Source organism: Pogoniulus pusillus, chromosome 19 (assembly GCF_015220805.1).
Source record: "Pogoniulus pusillus isolate bPogPus1 chromosome 19, bPogPus1.pri, whole genome shotgun sequence".
In the NCBI taxonomy this organism is placed as follows: Eukaryota; Metazoa; Chordata; class Aves; order Piciformes; family Lybiidae; genus Pogoniulus; species Pogoniulus pusillus.
Genome location: NC_087282.1, coordinates 11,345,525 through 11,358,208, shown reverse-complemented (window position 1 = coordinate 11,358,208; position 12,684 = coordinate 11,345,525). Strand labels below are relative to the sequence as shown.

The following is a 12,684-nucleotide window of genomic DNA, read 5'->3' as shown; positions in this document are numbered from 1 at the left end:
CCCTCCGTTACCCCATGCCCCCCATTTCCGTGCTGACCACTGCCGAGTTTCGGTCAAATCAGCCCCAAAAGAGTCCAAGAACCACACACACTTCTGGTAACCGGGAGAGAAAGGCTGCTCCCGGAGCCAGGTAACGTTTATTAAACAAAACAGAGCCCAACACCGTGCCCAAGTCAGCACCAGATGCCAGAAGCTGCTAGGTGGGTGCTCAGCACCCGAAGATGGAGGGTCTAAGGCCAACAAGACACCTCCCGACCTCTCTCTGCAGAGCAATGTGGGGACAGTCCCTCCAGGATTTGGCAGAGAACATTCTGCTCCTCCCAGAAACCAGCTCCAGGGAAGAAACAAACTTGCTGTACCAAGCTGGTGACACAGGAGAGCTGAGAATCCACATGAAAGGTACTGAAAGTGAACAGTCCAGCTGTGGTGGCCCCAAGACAGGCTGTGAGCAGGTCTTTAGCCAGGTCCCTTTTGGCAGGGAGAAGAGCTGAAGTTTTTGTGAAGGTTCAGGGCCTCTCTCTCAGAATGGAGTAGATCTAACCAGGCTTTTTTTAGTCAGGCTTAGGGCCTCCCCCAGCCCCTGGAGCTCAGCAGCGGCTGGAGCCTCGGGCAGAGCCCCGCTCCCTGTGCCTGTGCTCCCCACGCTCACGGGATCTGCCCCCCTCAGGACACTCTTCCCGCCTGCTTCTCCTGCCAGCCTCCCTCTCTTCCCTCAAACCACTTTGTCCCCTCTGGTCCTGGCTGCCCTTTTCCCCTCCTCTTCTCTCTGAGGGCCTCTGGTGCCTCCATTCATCCTCCTCTCGCTTGTTCCTGCTCGAGGGCTTCCCCTCCGAGCCCTTCCATGGCTGCTGGCTCCCACTGGCATAGCGATCATAGCCTGGGTCCTCCTTCTCCTTCTTGATCTTGATCCTGGGCTGTGTCTCCTCCTCAGCAGCCACCCTCTTCCCAGCCTGCGAGCTTGGCTTGTGCCGCTCCTGTCTGCTCTTCTCCTCTGGAACACAAAGGTCACCTTTAGGATGGACAGTCCTACGAGCACCACTTCTGTTCCCCTAGCTGTGCCAAGCACTGTGCTGCCTTTCGTAGAGTAACTTGGATTGGAAGAGACCTTTCAGATCACGGAGTCCAATCACTAACTCAGCACTGCCAGGCCACCACCAAACCATGCCCCTCAGCAACACGTCTCCACAGCTTTGAGTCCACCCAGGGATGACAACCCTCAAAAGCAGTTATTCCTTACGTCCAACTTAAATCTCCCCTGGAGCAACCTGAGGCCATTTTGTCCTGTCACTTGTTCCTTGGGAGAAGAGACCCAACTCCCATCTGGCTTCAACCTCTGTTCAAGAGCTACGGAGAGCTACAAGATCTCACCCTCAGCCTCCTTTTCTTCAGGCTGAACAACCCCAGATCCCTCAGCTGCTCCTCACCAGATCTGTTCACCAGACCCTTCACCAGCTTCCTTGCCCTTTCTGGATATGCAACTTGCAGACATTCCCTATCATCCTGGTTAGAAGGGGTATTTAAAGGCCATCTAATCCAACCCCTCTGTCCTTTAGCTTCCCTTTTCAGGCATGGAATCCCACCTAGTTCTGCTAGCTTTGTCCTGTTCAATTCCCATTACCTCACATAAGCCACACTCCTCACCCCTGCAGCACTCCAGTCAGAAATTAGGATCAAGAGGTGCTTTTCCCAGTCCCTCCCAGCACTGCCCTTCCTGCAGTGACCCTGGGCAGCTTCTTCCCAAGAAAACGGTTGTCACTGTCTGCAAGATCTAGCTCTCTGGACCCTGAGAGAAGACACTCACAGACAAGGGCTGGGCATAGGAACCTGGAGACCCCATAGAAGGAAGTTCTTCACAGAGAAAGTGATTGGCATTGGAATGGGCTGCCCAGGGAGGTGGTGGAGCCACCATCCCTGGAGGGATGAGGGTGAGGCACTTAGTGCCATGGTCTAGCTGACTGGATAGGACTGGGGGATAGGTTGGACTGGATGAGCTTGGAGGTTTCTTCCAACCTGGTTAATTCTACGATTACAAAATGCAGCCAGGACATCCAAGCTACAGCTCACTCCTTACTGTTCCTCTCGCAAGGCTGAGGGCTATGTGCAGACCCTCCCTGGCCAGAACATCCCCCTCACCTTTCTGTTTTTTCACGGGCACATCATCATCTTCCGACAGGGAATCAGATGATGAATGAGGTGGTGTTTTAACCCCACATCCCTTGGCATGGAGGGCTTTGGTGATGTCATCTAAGTCATCAGAGTCTTTGGGGGGCCGGTAGTTTGCCACATGGTCAACTCGGATGGTCCTTCCTTTGATCTGGGAACAGAGGTTACACCGTCAGGGAAGGCACCAGGCACAACCTGAGTAGCTGGACCTCCACCTGGTGCCACAGGAGGCAGCCAGGACCACGTTCAGGGCTGCCCTGCTCACCTTGATCCCGTTGAAGTTGTCCACAGCAAGGATGGTGCTCCTCTGGTCCTCATAGCACAGGAAGCAGAAGCCCTTGGACTTGCCTGTCTTCTTGTCCCGCACCAGGTTGATGTTAACGACCTCCCCGTACCTGTAACAGAGGCTTGGCAGCCCGGGCAGCGGCGGCGGGGCTGGGGGCGCAGGGGGCTGCGGCACTTACTGTGAGAACACGCAGATGACATCTCCCTCCGTCAGCTCGTAGGGCAACCCGCCTGCGGGAACAGACGAAGGCGGGAAGGAGGCATCGACACGGCGCAAGCCCGGCGGGCTCGGTCCCACCACCCCCGGCCTGACCCTTACCGACAAAGACCCAGGCGCTGTCTTTGTACTCGGCGTGCCACGACACGGCCTCCTGAACGCCCAGCTCCGCCTCCCGCGCGTTCAGCTCGTTGATCAGCTTCACCTTCGTAAGGGGGCTGCGGGCGAGGGCACCATCAGCACCGGGAGCAGCCGAACCGAGCCAAATCCACCCCAACCCGGCCGCGTCCCACCGACTTACTTCATGACGGAGCCGGCCGGCAGTGCGCATGCGCAGCCTGCCGCGCAGGCGTGGGAGCTCGGCTGCAGCCGGAGTGAGCCGAGTGCGGCCGAGCTGGCCCGAGCGTAGCCGAGCTCCACACCGTCGGGCGAAGCCGAACGTACCCGAGCCGACCGCAGCCTGACCGAGCCGAGGGCGGCGGAACCGACCGCAGTCGAACCACGCCGAACGTAAGCGAGCCGAGCGCGGCCGGAGCGAGCCGAGCCGTGCAAAGCAAGAGGCAGACCTGAGTGGGGCCGCAGAGCCTTTATTGGGATGCCGGTGCCTGGAGCTAAACCCGCTCAGCACGGGCAGGAGGATTTACCGGCGCCGTCGTGGACCGGCGGCAGGCGACGGCCCGTGCTCGGCCGTCCCTCCAGGTCCCGGCAGAGCAGTGAGCGCTGGGCCTTGAGTCGGCAGGCCAGGCACATGAAAATGGCGTCCACGTTCTGGCTCTCCTGAGGGTCCTTGGCCGAGGTCTCAAACAAAAGCATGTTGTGAGCGTCGGCGAACTTGAGGGCCATGCTGGACGGCACCTGGATCAGGTCCTTCAAGTCACACTTGTTGCCAACGAGCACCCTGGGCACCAGGGCGGGCACGGCGTGGCCGTTGCACTCCTCGATCCATGTCTTGAGGTTGGTGAAGGAGGACATCTTGGTGACATCGTAGACGAAGACGACGGCGTGGACATTGCGGTAGTAGTGCTCCACCATGCTCTTCCGGAACCTCTCCTGGCCAGCCGTGTCCCACACTTGCACCTGGGAAGCAAAGCAGACAGGGAAGATAGCTACAGGAGCACTGAGTGTCCACCCTTGGGCAGGGCCTGCTGTTTGGGAAGCAAACATGGCCACATTCAGCCTCTTGCAAGAACCGTGGAATGGGGTGGGCTGAAAGAGACCTTCAAGATCAGCTAGTCCAACCCACCCGCCGTGGGCAGGGATACCTTCCACCAGATCAGGTTGTTCAAAGCCCTGTCCAGCTTGGCCTGGAAGTGCAAGAGGGTTTCCTGCAGGTCCATCTTTGATCACAGTGCCACATCCCCAAAGCAGGGCACAGACAGAGTCATCCTTGCAGGGAGAAGAAACCTTCTATTAGATGAACCAGGATGGATGTGTGAGTCCCACAAGTTTTGTGCCATAAGCTGACAGTGCCCAAAGCTGTACATGGCAGTGCCTGTGCTTGTGGGATTCTAGTAAGCAAGACCAGCTTATGTAGAAAGAGCAATCACAACGTTCACCAGGGAGTGCTGCTCCTTGTGCTCCTCATCCTTTTCCCAATGTGTTGACCTCCATCCCCACCACAGAAAAAAACCACACAAAGCACTTCTCACAAACATTCCAGTGCCAGATCTGGACATTTGTCAGTCTGATCCTACACCACGAGACGCAGCTGGACAGATGATGAGTCATTTTGTCTAGACCATGCCTTTGCCAAGAAAGGTTGGACCAGACAAGCCTTGAACTCCCTTCCAAGCTAGGGTTCTGTGATGAAAACCCAACAATTCCCCAGAGTCAGGGTAAAGGATTAGGAGAGGGAACCACCCCTTGTGTGAGAGCAGCAGGAGGGCATGGAACTCTGCCTGGAGAGCTAATGGAGAGCTTCTGGGTGTAGACTGGAAAGACTCCAGCAAAGGGCTGTGAAGATGATGAAGGGACTGGAGTGTCTCTTCTACAAGGAAAGATAGAGCTGGGACTGTTTAGCCTGAAAAAGAGAAGGCTCAAAGGGGAGGGAATCTTACTATAGGTACCTGAAAGGAGACCACAAAGAGGATGGAACCCAGTCTTCAGTCAGTTATGCCCAGTGACAGGGCAAGGGGCACAGGCACAAAGTGGAGCTCAGGAGGTTCCACCTGAGCACCAGGGAACGCTGTGATCTGTGCAGGTGACTGAGCGCAGGCACAGGTTGCATAGGGAAGCTGTGAAGTCTCCTCCCGTGGAAGGCATCTGACCACAGCCTTGGGCAGCCTGCTCTGGGTTACCCTGCTTCAGCAGGGGGTTGAGGCAGATGACTTCAGAGGTCACTTCCAGCCCACCGATGTCAGTCAATAACTTTGAGTTCTGCCCTTGTAGGTCATGTCTGGAAGCCTGGAAGTGGCAATTCCCACACAAGTGTCTGGCATCAATCCAATCCACCCTGTGCCCCACTGAGACAGCACCTGTCCCAGAGTCCTTCACAGCAAAAACATGCTGAAAGGAAGAGCTGCTGCTCCTTCATTTCCCAGCCAGTCTCTGCTGGACTGTTCCATCTGGGAACCTGTCCCACCTCTCACCTTTCCTCCAGAGCAGGAAGAGGCCGGTTTGCTGCTCTGCCTCCTGCTCTGCCTGCTGGAACAGAAATGATGCCCAAAGGTGGAAAGCCTGGCAAGGTTCCCTGGCTGGTGGCAGCAAGAGAGGCTGGGTGCCAGCCTCTACACCAGGGCTGAAAGGTGGGATAGAGCTGGAAGAAGCGGAGAGGAAAGAATAGCTCTTCAGGGAGAGGCAGGAAAATGCAGCTGAAGTTCTTACCCACCAATAGCAGCTCCAGTTTCATGGTGATGAATGCCTTGGTTCCTGGGATTGTCAGTGAAACAGGAACGTTTGCTTGGAAGGGACCTGTCAGCACTACTAGGTCACCACCAAACCATGTCCCTCAGCACCACATTTCCACAGCTTTGAAACCCCTCCAGGGATGGAGAGTTTACCCTGGGCAGCCTGGGACAGGCCTTGACAACCCTTAAGGGCAAGAAAATTTTCCACCTGTCCAAAGTAAACCTCCTCTGGGGCAACTGGAGGCCATTTCCTCTTGTCCTGTCACTTGCTGCTTGGGAGAAGAGACCAACCCCAACCTGGCTCCAACCTCCTTTCAGGGAGCTATAGAGAGCCAAGAAGGTCTGCCCTCAGCCCTCACACTGCTGTCACCATGTCACAGTGGCCTTCAAGCAGAGGATCCATCCAGTTCTAGCTCTGCTGCCATCACCTGCCCTGGTGCTTGCTGCCAGCCCTGTTCAGCACCATGGCTGCCAAGCCCCCCAGCATCAGCCCCCAGCAGCCTACAACCATCTGCAACCCCTAGAATACATCAGTTCCACCCACAGCTTCTCCCCAGCTCCCTCAGCTTTGGGTCCAGCCTTTGGAGCTGGGTGCTGGGGGCAGGAGGACACGGCGAGTCACTCTGAGCTCCCCTTTCAGCCTCTGCAAACACATCGGTGGGGAGAAGGCAACTGTGAAGGGAGCACTGCACCACGGGGACAGGAAATTGTCCCTGGGGTCGAGCAGAGATGAGAAGCTGGGGCAGGGACGCTGGTGAGCACCAGTGCCAGTACTAGAGCTGATGCAGGCAAACTGGCTAGCCCTGGAGTCGGTACTGGTGCTGGGGCACAGATCCCGGGCAGATCTGGTGCTGGTGCCGAGGCAGGGACGCTGGGCAGCCCTGGGGCCAGCACTGGTGCCGAGGCAGGGATGCTGAGCAGCCTCGAGGCCGGTACCGGTGCCGAGGCAGGGATGCTGAGCAGCCCCGGAGCCGGTACCGGTGCCGAGGCAGGGATGCTGAGCAGTCCCGGAGCCGGTACTGGTGCCGAGGCAGGGATGCTGAGCAGCCCCGGGGCCGGTACCGGTGCCGAGGCAGGGATGCTGAGCAGCCCCGAAGCCGGTACTGGTGCTAGGGCAGGGATGCTGGACAGCCCCGGGGCCGGTAATGGTGCCGAGGCAGGGATGCTGAGCAGCCCCGGGGCCGGTACTGGTGCTAGGGCAGGGATGCTGGACAGCCCCGGGGCAGGTGGCAGGGCTGAGGCCGGGCCTGTGCCGCAGCCCCGGTGCCGGTGCCCACCTTGATGCGCTCTCCCTCGATCTCCAGCGTCCTCTCGCGGAAGTCCACGCCGATGGTGGCCTCGGTCTTGGCGGGGAAGGCGCCGCCGCAGAAGCGGAAGGTCAGGCAGGTCTTGCCCACGTTGGAGTCGCCGATCACGATGATTTTGAAGATTCGGGTCTGCACGTAGGGCTCCGGCCACGGCTCCGAGCCCGGCGGCCGCCCCCCGCCCCCCGCCGCCATCCCGCGCCCCGCCGCCGCCGCCTCACCGCCTCATGGGGCCGCCCCCGCCTACCGGCTACGGCCCCGGCACGGCCCCGCGTACCGGCAGCGGCCCCGCCCCGCGTACCGGCTACGGCACCGTTATATGCTCCGGCCCCGCCCCGCGTATCGGCTATGGCTACGGCACCGGCATCGGCCCCGCCCCACGTACCCGCTATGGCACCGGTATCGATACCGGCCCCGCCCCACGCACCGACACGACCTCGCGTACCGTCACCGGTACCGACACGGCTCCACCCTACGTAGAGAGTACGGTCCCGGTTCCAGCCCATACACCGGGACCACTCTCGCCCCACCTAGTGGCCACGGCACCGTCCTGGTCCCCGTCTGACCCGGGCCACGCTACAGCCCCGGGGACCAGCTCCCACTCTCCAGCTTCCCGGGACCGGGCTGGTGCATGCCAGCTGCTGCCAGTGCCAGGGGCGGTGGGGAGAGGGCAGGATGGGGACTCTCCTGTGTCCCACTCCCAGTAGTGGGAGCCTGCGCTGGTGGGGAGGGGATGTGGAAGTCCTTGGAGAGGACTCTCCCTACCAGATAGCAGCCCAGTGGAGCTGCTGGCCCACAGTGAAGCTGTGGTAGGGGGTTCATGATGGACCCAATAGACCCAGTTGGACCAGTCTGAGAGGTGTCACCAGGAAACCATCTCTGGTCACCTCAAGCAGTATCTGGTCTGGCTACAAACCTGAAGGCAATGTAATGAGGACACAGTTGTTCATCCCAAGAGGGACAACATGGAGAAGTCCTCAGCAAAGACCTTTCTTCTTCTGGAGGCCTAGCTCAAGGAAGAATTGGGGAGCTGCTGTCTCTGAAGGGGTCAAGATCAGCTGTCACATTCTTGTTTAAAACATCCCCAGCAGAGCACCCGACCTGCTCCTCACATCTGAGACAAGGTTAAGGGGCTAGGAGAGAATCAGAGAACAGTGAGGTTGGAAGGGACCTCTGGAGATCATCCAGTCCAATGCCCCTGCTAAAGAAGGGCAGCCCACAGCAGCTTGCCCAGGATCACAATGTCTGGCTGAGTTTGGAAGCTCTCTAGAGGAGACTCCACAGCCTCTCTGGGCACCTTGTTCCAGGGCTCCACCATCCCCACAGCAAAGAAGTTCCTTCCTTATGTTGAGGTGCAACTTCCCGAGTCCCTGTTTGTATCTAAGAAGACAAGACAGTCAAGAGAGGTCTCCAGTGGAGTCCCAAGAGTGTTCAGGAAGAATTCTTGATTTGAAGGAGATAATTATTTGCCTCGGACACTTTTCCTGTCCCATAAAATTCACCAGAGGAGAAAACCAGCATCATTCCAATTGTGTCTTCAGTTCATTGTCATGGTTTGGGTTAGAAGGAACCTTAAAGATCATCTAGTACCAATCCCCTGCCGTGGGCACAGACACCTCCTACTACACCAGACTGCTCTCAAGGCCCCTTTCAGCTTGACTCTGGAGCACTGACAACTTGTCTGGGCAACCTGTTCCAGTGTCTCACCACCCTCATGGAGAATTTCTGCCTCATGTCTCATCTCAACTGAGCTGCTTCCAGTCTGAAGCCATCACCCCTGCTCCTGTCACTCCCTGCCTTTGTAAAGTGTCTCTCTCCCCGTCTCCTGAGCCCATAGCGAATCCTGGAAGGCTGCTAGAAAGTCTCCCTGGAGCCTTGTGACCTGAGCTCTCCCAGCTCTTCACTCACACAAGCCATCTGCTCCCCATGTTGGACAGATCCACACTGGACCCCTCACCACAGCTCTGTGAAGCCCCCTCCCCCCACCATGAGACCCCAGGAATGTGCTTTCAACAAGGACACCATTTTTAGGGTGTTCCTGGGGGCGTTTATTGACAGGAGCCACTTGTCAGAGCTTCTGGGTTCCTGTCTGGTGCTGTAGTGACTTCTCCAGCTTCTGAAACAAGAGGCCAGTGCTGGGCCCAAGCAGTCTCCCCTCAAAAGGACATGGCTGCCCGTGGTAGCGTGGCAGGAAGGTCAGCCCCACCAGTGTCCTCTCCTCTGGCCTCACAGCCAGCCTGGAGAGCAGCCTGTCTGCTGTGTGCGGCACCACAGGCTGCAGCAGCGTCCCAAAGATGCGCAGGCACTCCAGCGTGACATGCAGGATGGTGTCCAGCCACAGCTGCTCACTGGGGTCGTCCCGGTTGAGCTTCCAAGGCTGGTGTCTCTGAAAGAAGCCGTTGGTCTGCCTCACGCAGAGGGTGATGCACTCCAAGGCCTTGTAGATCTGGAAAGCCTCAAAAGCAGTGGCCACCTGCAGAGGCAGAGAAGCCACGGAAGCCACCAGCTCATAGTCCTCAGCAGAAGCCCTGCCATCAGTTCTCGGCACCCCATCATCCAGCTTGGGGAAGCAGGACTCTGAGAAGCAGGGGTAGGTGCTGGTGGGGTTGATGCTGAGGGCTGTTGAGCGATTGAGAAGCCCCCCGAGGGCATCAGCCAGCTCCGAGTTCACCACCTTCACCACCTTCTCCTCGTAGTAGTCGCAGTCCCGCTCGGGCACGCCCTGCCGCAGCAGGAAGTAGCGGAACCCGTCCAGCGTGAACTGCTGCATACAAGCCATAGGGTCAATCACGTTGCCCAGGCTTTTGGACATCTTCTGCCCATGGACAGTCCAGTGGGAGTGCACCAAGATCTTCTCAGGAGGTGCCAGCCCTGCTGCCAGCAGCAGGGCAGGCCAGTAGAGGGCGTGGAACTTGAGGATGTCCTTGCCCACCACATGGTGCGCGGCTGGCCACCACTCGCCGTGCGTCTCGGGGTAGCCCAGCACGCTCAGGTAGTTCACCAGGGCATCCACCCAGACGTAGATGGTTTGTGTAGAGTCACCAGGGACAGGGATGCCCCAGGGCAGCCGGCTCCTCTCCCGGGACACAGAGAGGTCTGGCAGCTCCTCCTCCAGCCAGTGCAGCACACGCTGGTGGAAGGACTGAGGGCAGATGGCCTCGGGGTTGTCCTGGAGCCAGCGCCGCAGCGGCTCCCGGAACGTGGACAGCTTGAACATGTAATTGTCCTCTCTGGTCCAGTGCACCTGGGGAAGCAGCAGAGAGAAGAATCAGAGCCCAGAGGCTTGGCCAGTGCTTCCACAATGTGTGTGTGTAATGTTCTTTGTGTGCTCTGTTGCTCCCACCACGTGTCTTTCCATGATGGTGGAATCTACTCTCCTAGACACCAACTCCCTGAGTCACCCAGGACTTGGGAGACTTCAGTTGGCTCAGTTCTGTGTTTCTAGAGATGTTTATCCTTCAGAGAATCATGGAGCTCTTTGGGTTGGAAGAGACCTTTCAGCTCATGGAGTCCAACCATGAGCCCAGCACTGCCAGGTCACCACCAAACCATGGCCCTCAACACCACATCTCCAAGGCTCTGAAATCCCTCCAGAGATGGGGACTCCACCACTGCCCTGATAAGCCTAGGACAGGCTCTCACAAACCTCAAGGGCAAGAAATTACTGCTCATATCCAATCTGCTCCCCTGGGGCAACTTGAGGCCATTTCCTCTTGTCCTGTCACTTGTTCCTTAGGAGAAGAGACCAACCCCAACCTGGGTCCAACTTCCTTCCAGGGAGCTGTAAAGAGCCAAAAGGTCTCCCCTCAGCCTCCTCTTCTTCAGGCTAACACCCCCAGTTCCCTCAACTGCTCCTCACCAGACCCATTCTCCAGACCCTTCACCAGTTTCCTTACCCTTCTCCGGACCTACTCCAACCCCTCAATGTCCACCTTGGAATGAAGGGCCCAAAACTGACCCCAGGATTCAAGGCGTGGCCTCAGCAGTGCCCAATCTCCGCCCTGGTCCGTCTGGCCACCCCCAGGGATGGAACACCTCCCTGCATACCAGAGTTCAGTGCCAGGCAAGAATGAGGCAGCCACAAAGGCTCTTTAAATAAAAAGTGGTTCTGCAGTTAACAGCAGAGAATTCTGAGCAGACAAAATGACCTCACCAACTCCTGCCTCACCCCTAACCCTGGTGCTCTGCTCCTGGGCACTGTGTCCTGTTGTCCCTCAGCTTAACCATCAGTGCATATTTGCTGCTACCTGTGAGGGCCTACAAGCCTGTTACAGCACTGCCTGTGCTTCTCCCCCACCTTCAGGTTCACTAAATGGCAACTCTTCATCCAGGAGGTGACACATTTAGCCAAGTTGGTGACGATTCGGAGGGCAGATAGGGTTTGAGCTGCGTAATGCACACGAGGTCCATGTCTGGGCCAAGAGCTTTTACCTTTTGAAGGTAAACAAGGCTCCCACATAAGGAAGTTGAGGTTTTGGTACCACACAGGAGTTTCACTCCTAGCTCTGAGCCCAACGACATCAGACTGAGCCAGCCATGCAGCACCTCAAGACACCTGAGATGCCCATGTCTGACATTCTGGGGTTCTGGCAGCTCTCCCTTGCCCAGCCAGACCCTGTTCTGCAAGACACAGCAGGTCTCAGTTGACCCAAACCACAAAAGGCTACAGGAGGCATTCATGGCCCCTCTGTGTGGCCAGAGCAGTGCTAAGTGCTCAGAGTTCTGTAGGATCCATATTCACTCATTCCCAGAAGGGTCTCCCTCACCCTGTTCATCCCCAGGCTCTGTGTAAATTATTCCAGCCCAATTCCAACTTTTCCTTCATGTGTTTCTTCCACACAGTCAACAATGAGTGAACCTTTGGCCACCAACCTCTGCTCTGAGTGGCACTTTTGTTAATACCTTCGAGGGTGACTCTTTAGGGGATCTGAATCACTCATCTGCAACCGACTGGCGTAGCGAGCAGGATCCTGAATCAGGATTCCACAGAGGATTTAAAGTGGTTTAAAGCACCCTGTCCGCGCCAGCAGTGCTCCTGGAGAGGCCACCCTTGACCGGGCCGCTGCCGTTACCTGATGGCCGCTCTCCAAAGACACTTTGCAGGGGCGTCCCTGGGCGTCCCTGCTGTCGGCGAGCTGGCTCCCGGGCAGGAAGCACTCCTCGGGAGTGCAGTACCAGCCCTCGTAGGACCCTCTGTAGAGCGCCCCGCCATCCCGGAGCCGCCCCCAGAAATGCTGCACGGCTCGCCGGTGGCGCGGCTCGCTGGTGCGGATGAAGTCGGTAAAGGAGACGGCGGCCTGGGTCAAGGCGTGGCGGAAGAGCGCCGAGATCCGCTCGCAGAGCTCCGGGGGAGACGTCCCCGCAGCGGCCGCTGCCTGCTGGATTTTCAGCCCGTGCTCGTCGGTCCCTGGAACGGTAGAAAGGAAGCGATGCCGCGGGGGCTGTGGGGACGGGGTGTGGGACCCGACCCCCCGCCTGCCCCGCGGAGACACGAGGAACGGGAACAGCCCCGGGGACAGGCCGGAGGAGACCACAGCACCCGTCGGGCGAAGGCTCACCCGTGGAGAGGCGGCCCGGGCCGGCGCCGCGCAGGCCGCGGTAGCGGTGCAGGGCGTCGGCCAGCAAAGCAGAGTAGAGATGCCCGATGTGCGGCGGCCCGTTAGCGTAGAAGATGGGCGTGGAGAGCAGGAGGCGGCGGGCAGGCCCGGCGGCGGCGGCGGCGGAGGAGGAGGCGCGGCGGGGCGGGAGGAAGCGGCAGCAGGGCGGCCGCAGCATGGTGGCGGCCACCATCGAGACGGCAGGACGGAGCGGCCGGGCGGAAGCGCGGGCGGAGGCGCGGCAGCGGCGGCCAGTGGGGAGCGCTCGGCGG

The 12,684-nt window shown here is 58.6% G+C and overlaps 3 protein-coding genes across 4 annotated transcripts; all 3 read right to left on the bottom strand.

Moving 5' to 3' along the window:
* Positions 1-91: 91 nt before the first annotated feature.
* On the bottom strand, positions 92-3,135 carry RBMX2 (RNA binding motif protein X-linked 2). Of its 2 annotated transcripts, XM_064159257.1 has the most exons (6): positions 2,967-3,010; positions 2,768-2,883; positions 2,628-2,679; positions 2,429-2,558; positions 2,134-2,314; positions 92-991 (listed from the first exon to the last, which is right to left on the bottom strand). In XM_064159257.1, the coding sequence occupies exons 1-6, from the start codon at positions 2,969-2,971 to the stop codon at positions 588-590; spliced, it is 888 nt and encodes a 295-aa protein (XP_064015327.1). In that variant the 5' UTR covers positions 2,972-3,010; the 3' UTR covers positions 92-587. The 2 variants fall into 2 exon arrangements, with proteins under 2 accessions (XP_064015327.1, XP_064015326.1); XM_064159256.1 differs by having other exon boundaries at positions 2,768-3,135.
* Positions 3,136-3,236: 101 nt separating this feature from the next.
* RAB33A (RAB33A, member RAS oncogene family) lies at positions 3,237-7,076 on the bottom strand. Its single transcript, XM_064159260.1, has 2 exons — positions 6,789-7,076; positions 3,237-3,742 (listed from the first exon to the last, which is right to left on the bottom strand). The coding sequence occupies exons 1-2, from the start codon at positions 7,008-7,010 to the stop codon at positions 3,287-3,289; spliced, it is 678 nt and encodes a 225-aa protein (XP_064015330.1). The 5' UTR covers positions 7,011-7,076; the 3' UTR covers positions 3,237-3,286.
* A 1,763-nt stretch (positions 7,077-8,839) lies between these two features.
* On the bottom strand, positions 8,840-12,630 carry MARS2 (methionyl-tRNA synthetase 2, mitochondrial). The gene is made up of 3 exons (XM_064159255.1): positions 12,374-12,630; positions 11,888-12,222; positions 8,840-10,059 (listed from the first exon to the last, which is right to left on the bottom strand). Exons 1-3 carry the CDS (start codon positions 12,603-12,605, stop codon positions 8,884-8,886), a joined length of 1,743 nt encoding a protein of 580 aa, XP_064015325.1. The 5' UTR covers positions 12,606-12,630; the 3' UTR covers positions 8,840-8,883.
* Between the last annotated feature and the right edge of the window lie 54 nt (positions 12,631-12,684).

Bases quoted from the DNA above. Each gene is read 5' to 3' on its own strand.
- RBMX2 (XM_064159256.1), bottom strand. From the start codon at position 2,996: ATGCGCACTGCCGGCCGGCTCCGTCATGAAGTAAGTCGGTGGGACGCG. The intron at 2,559-2,627 runs GTAAGTGCCGCA...CCTCTGTTACAG, and splicing joins GTCATCTGCGTGTTCTCACA to GTACGGGGAGGTCGTTAACA. The intron at 2,315-2,428 runs GTGAGCAGGGCA...CTCTGTTCCCAG, and splicing joins ACAACTTCAACGGGATCAAG to ATCAAAGGAAGGACCATCCG.
- RAB33A (XM_064159260.1), bottom strand. From the start codon at position 7,010: ATGGCGGCGGGGGGCGGGGGGCGGCCGCCGGGCTCGGAGCCGTGGCCG. The intron at 3,743-6,788 runs GTGGGCACCGGC...TTTGCTTCCCAG, and splicing joins TCGAGGGAGAGCGCATCAAG to GTGCAAGTGTGGGACACGGC.
- MARS2 (XM_064159255.1), bottom strand. From the start codon at position 12,605: ATGGTGGCCGCCACCATGCTGCGGCCGCCCTGCTGCCGCTTCCTCCCG. The intron at 12,223-12,373 runs GTGAGCCTTCGC...CTACCGTTCCAG, and splicing joins CCCGGGCCGCCTCTCCACGG to GGACCGACGAGCACGGGCTG. The intron at 10,060-11,887 runs GTAACGGCAGCG...CTGCTTCCCCAG, and splicing joins CTTTGGAGAGCGGCCATCAG to GTGCACTGGACCAGAGAGGA.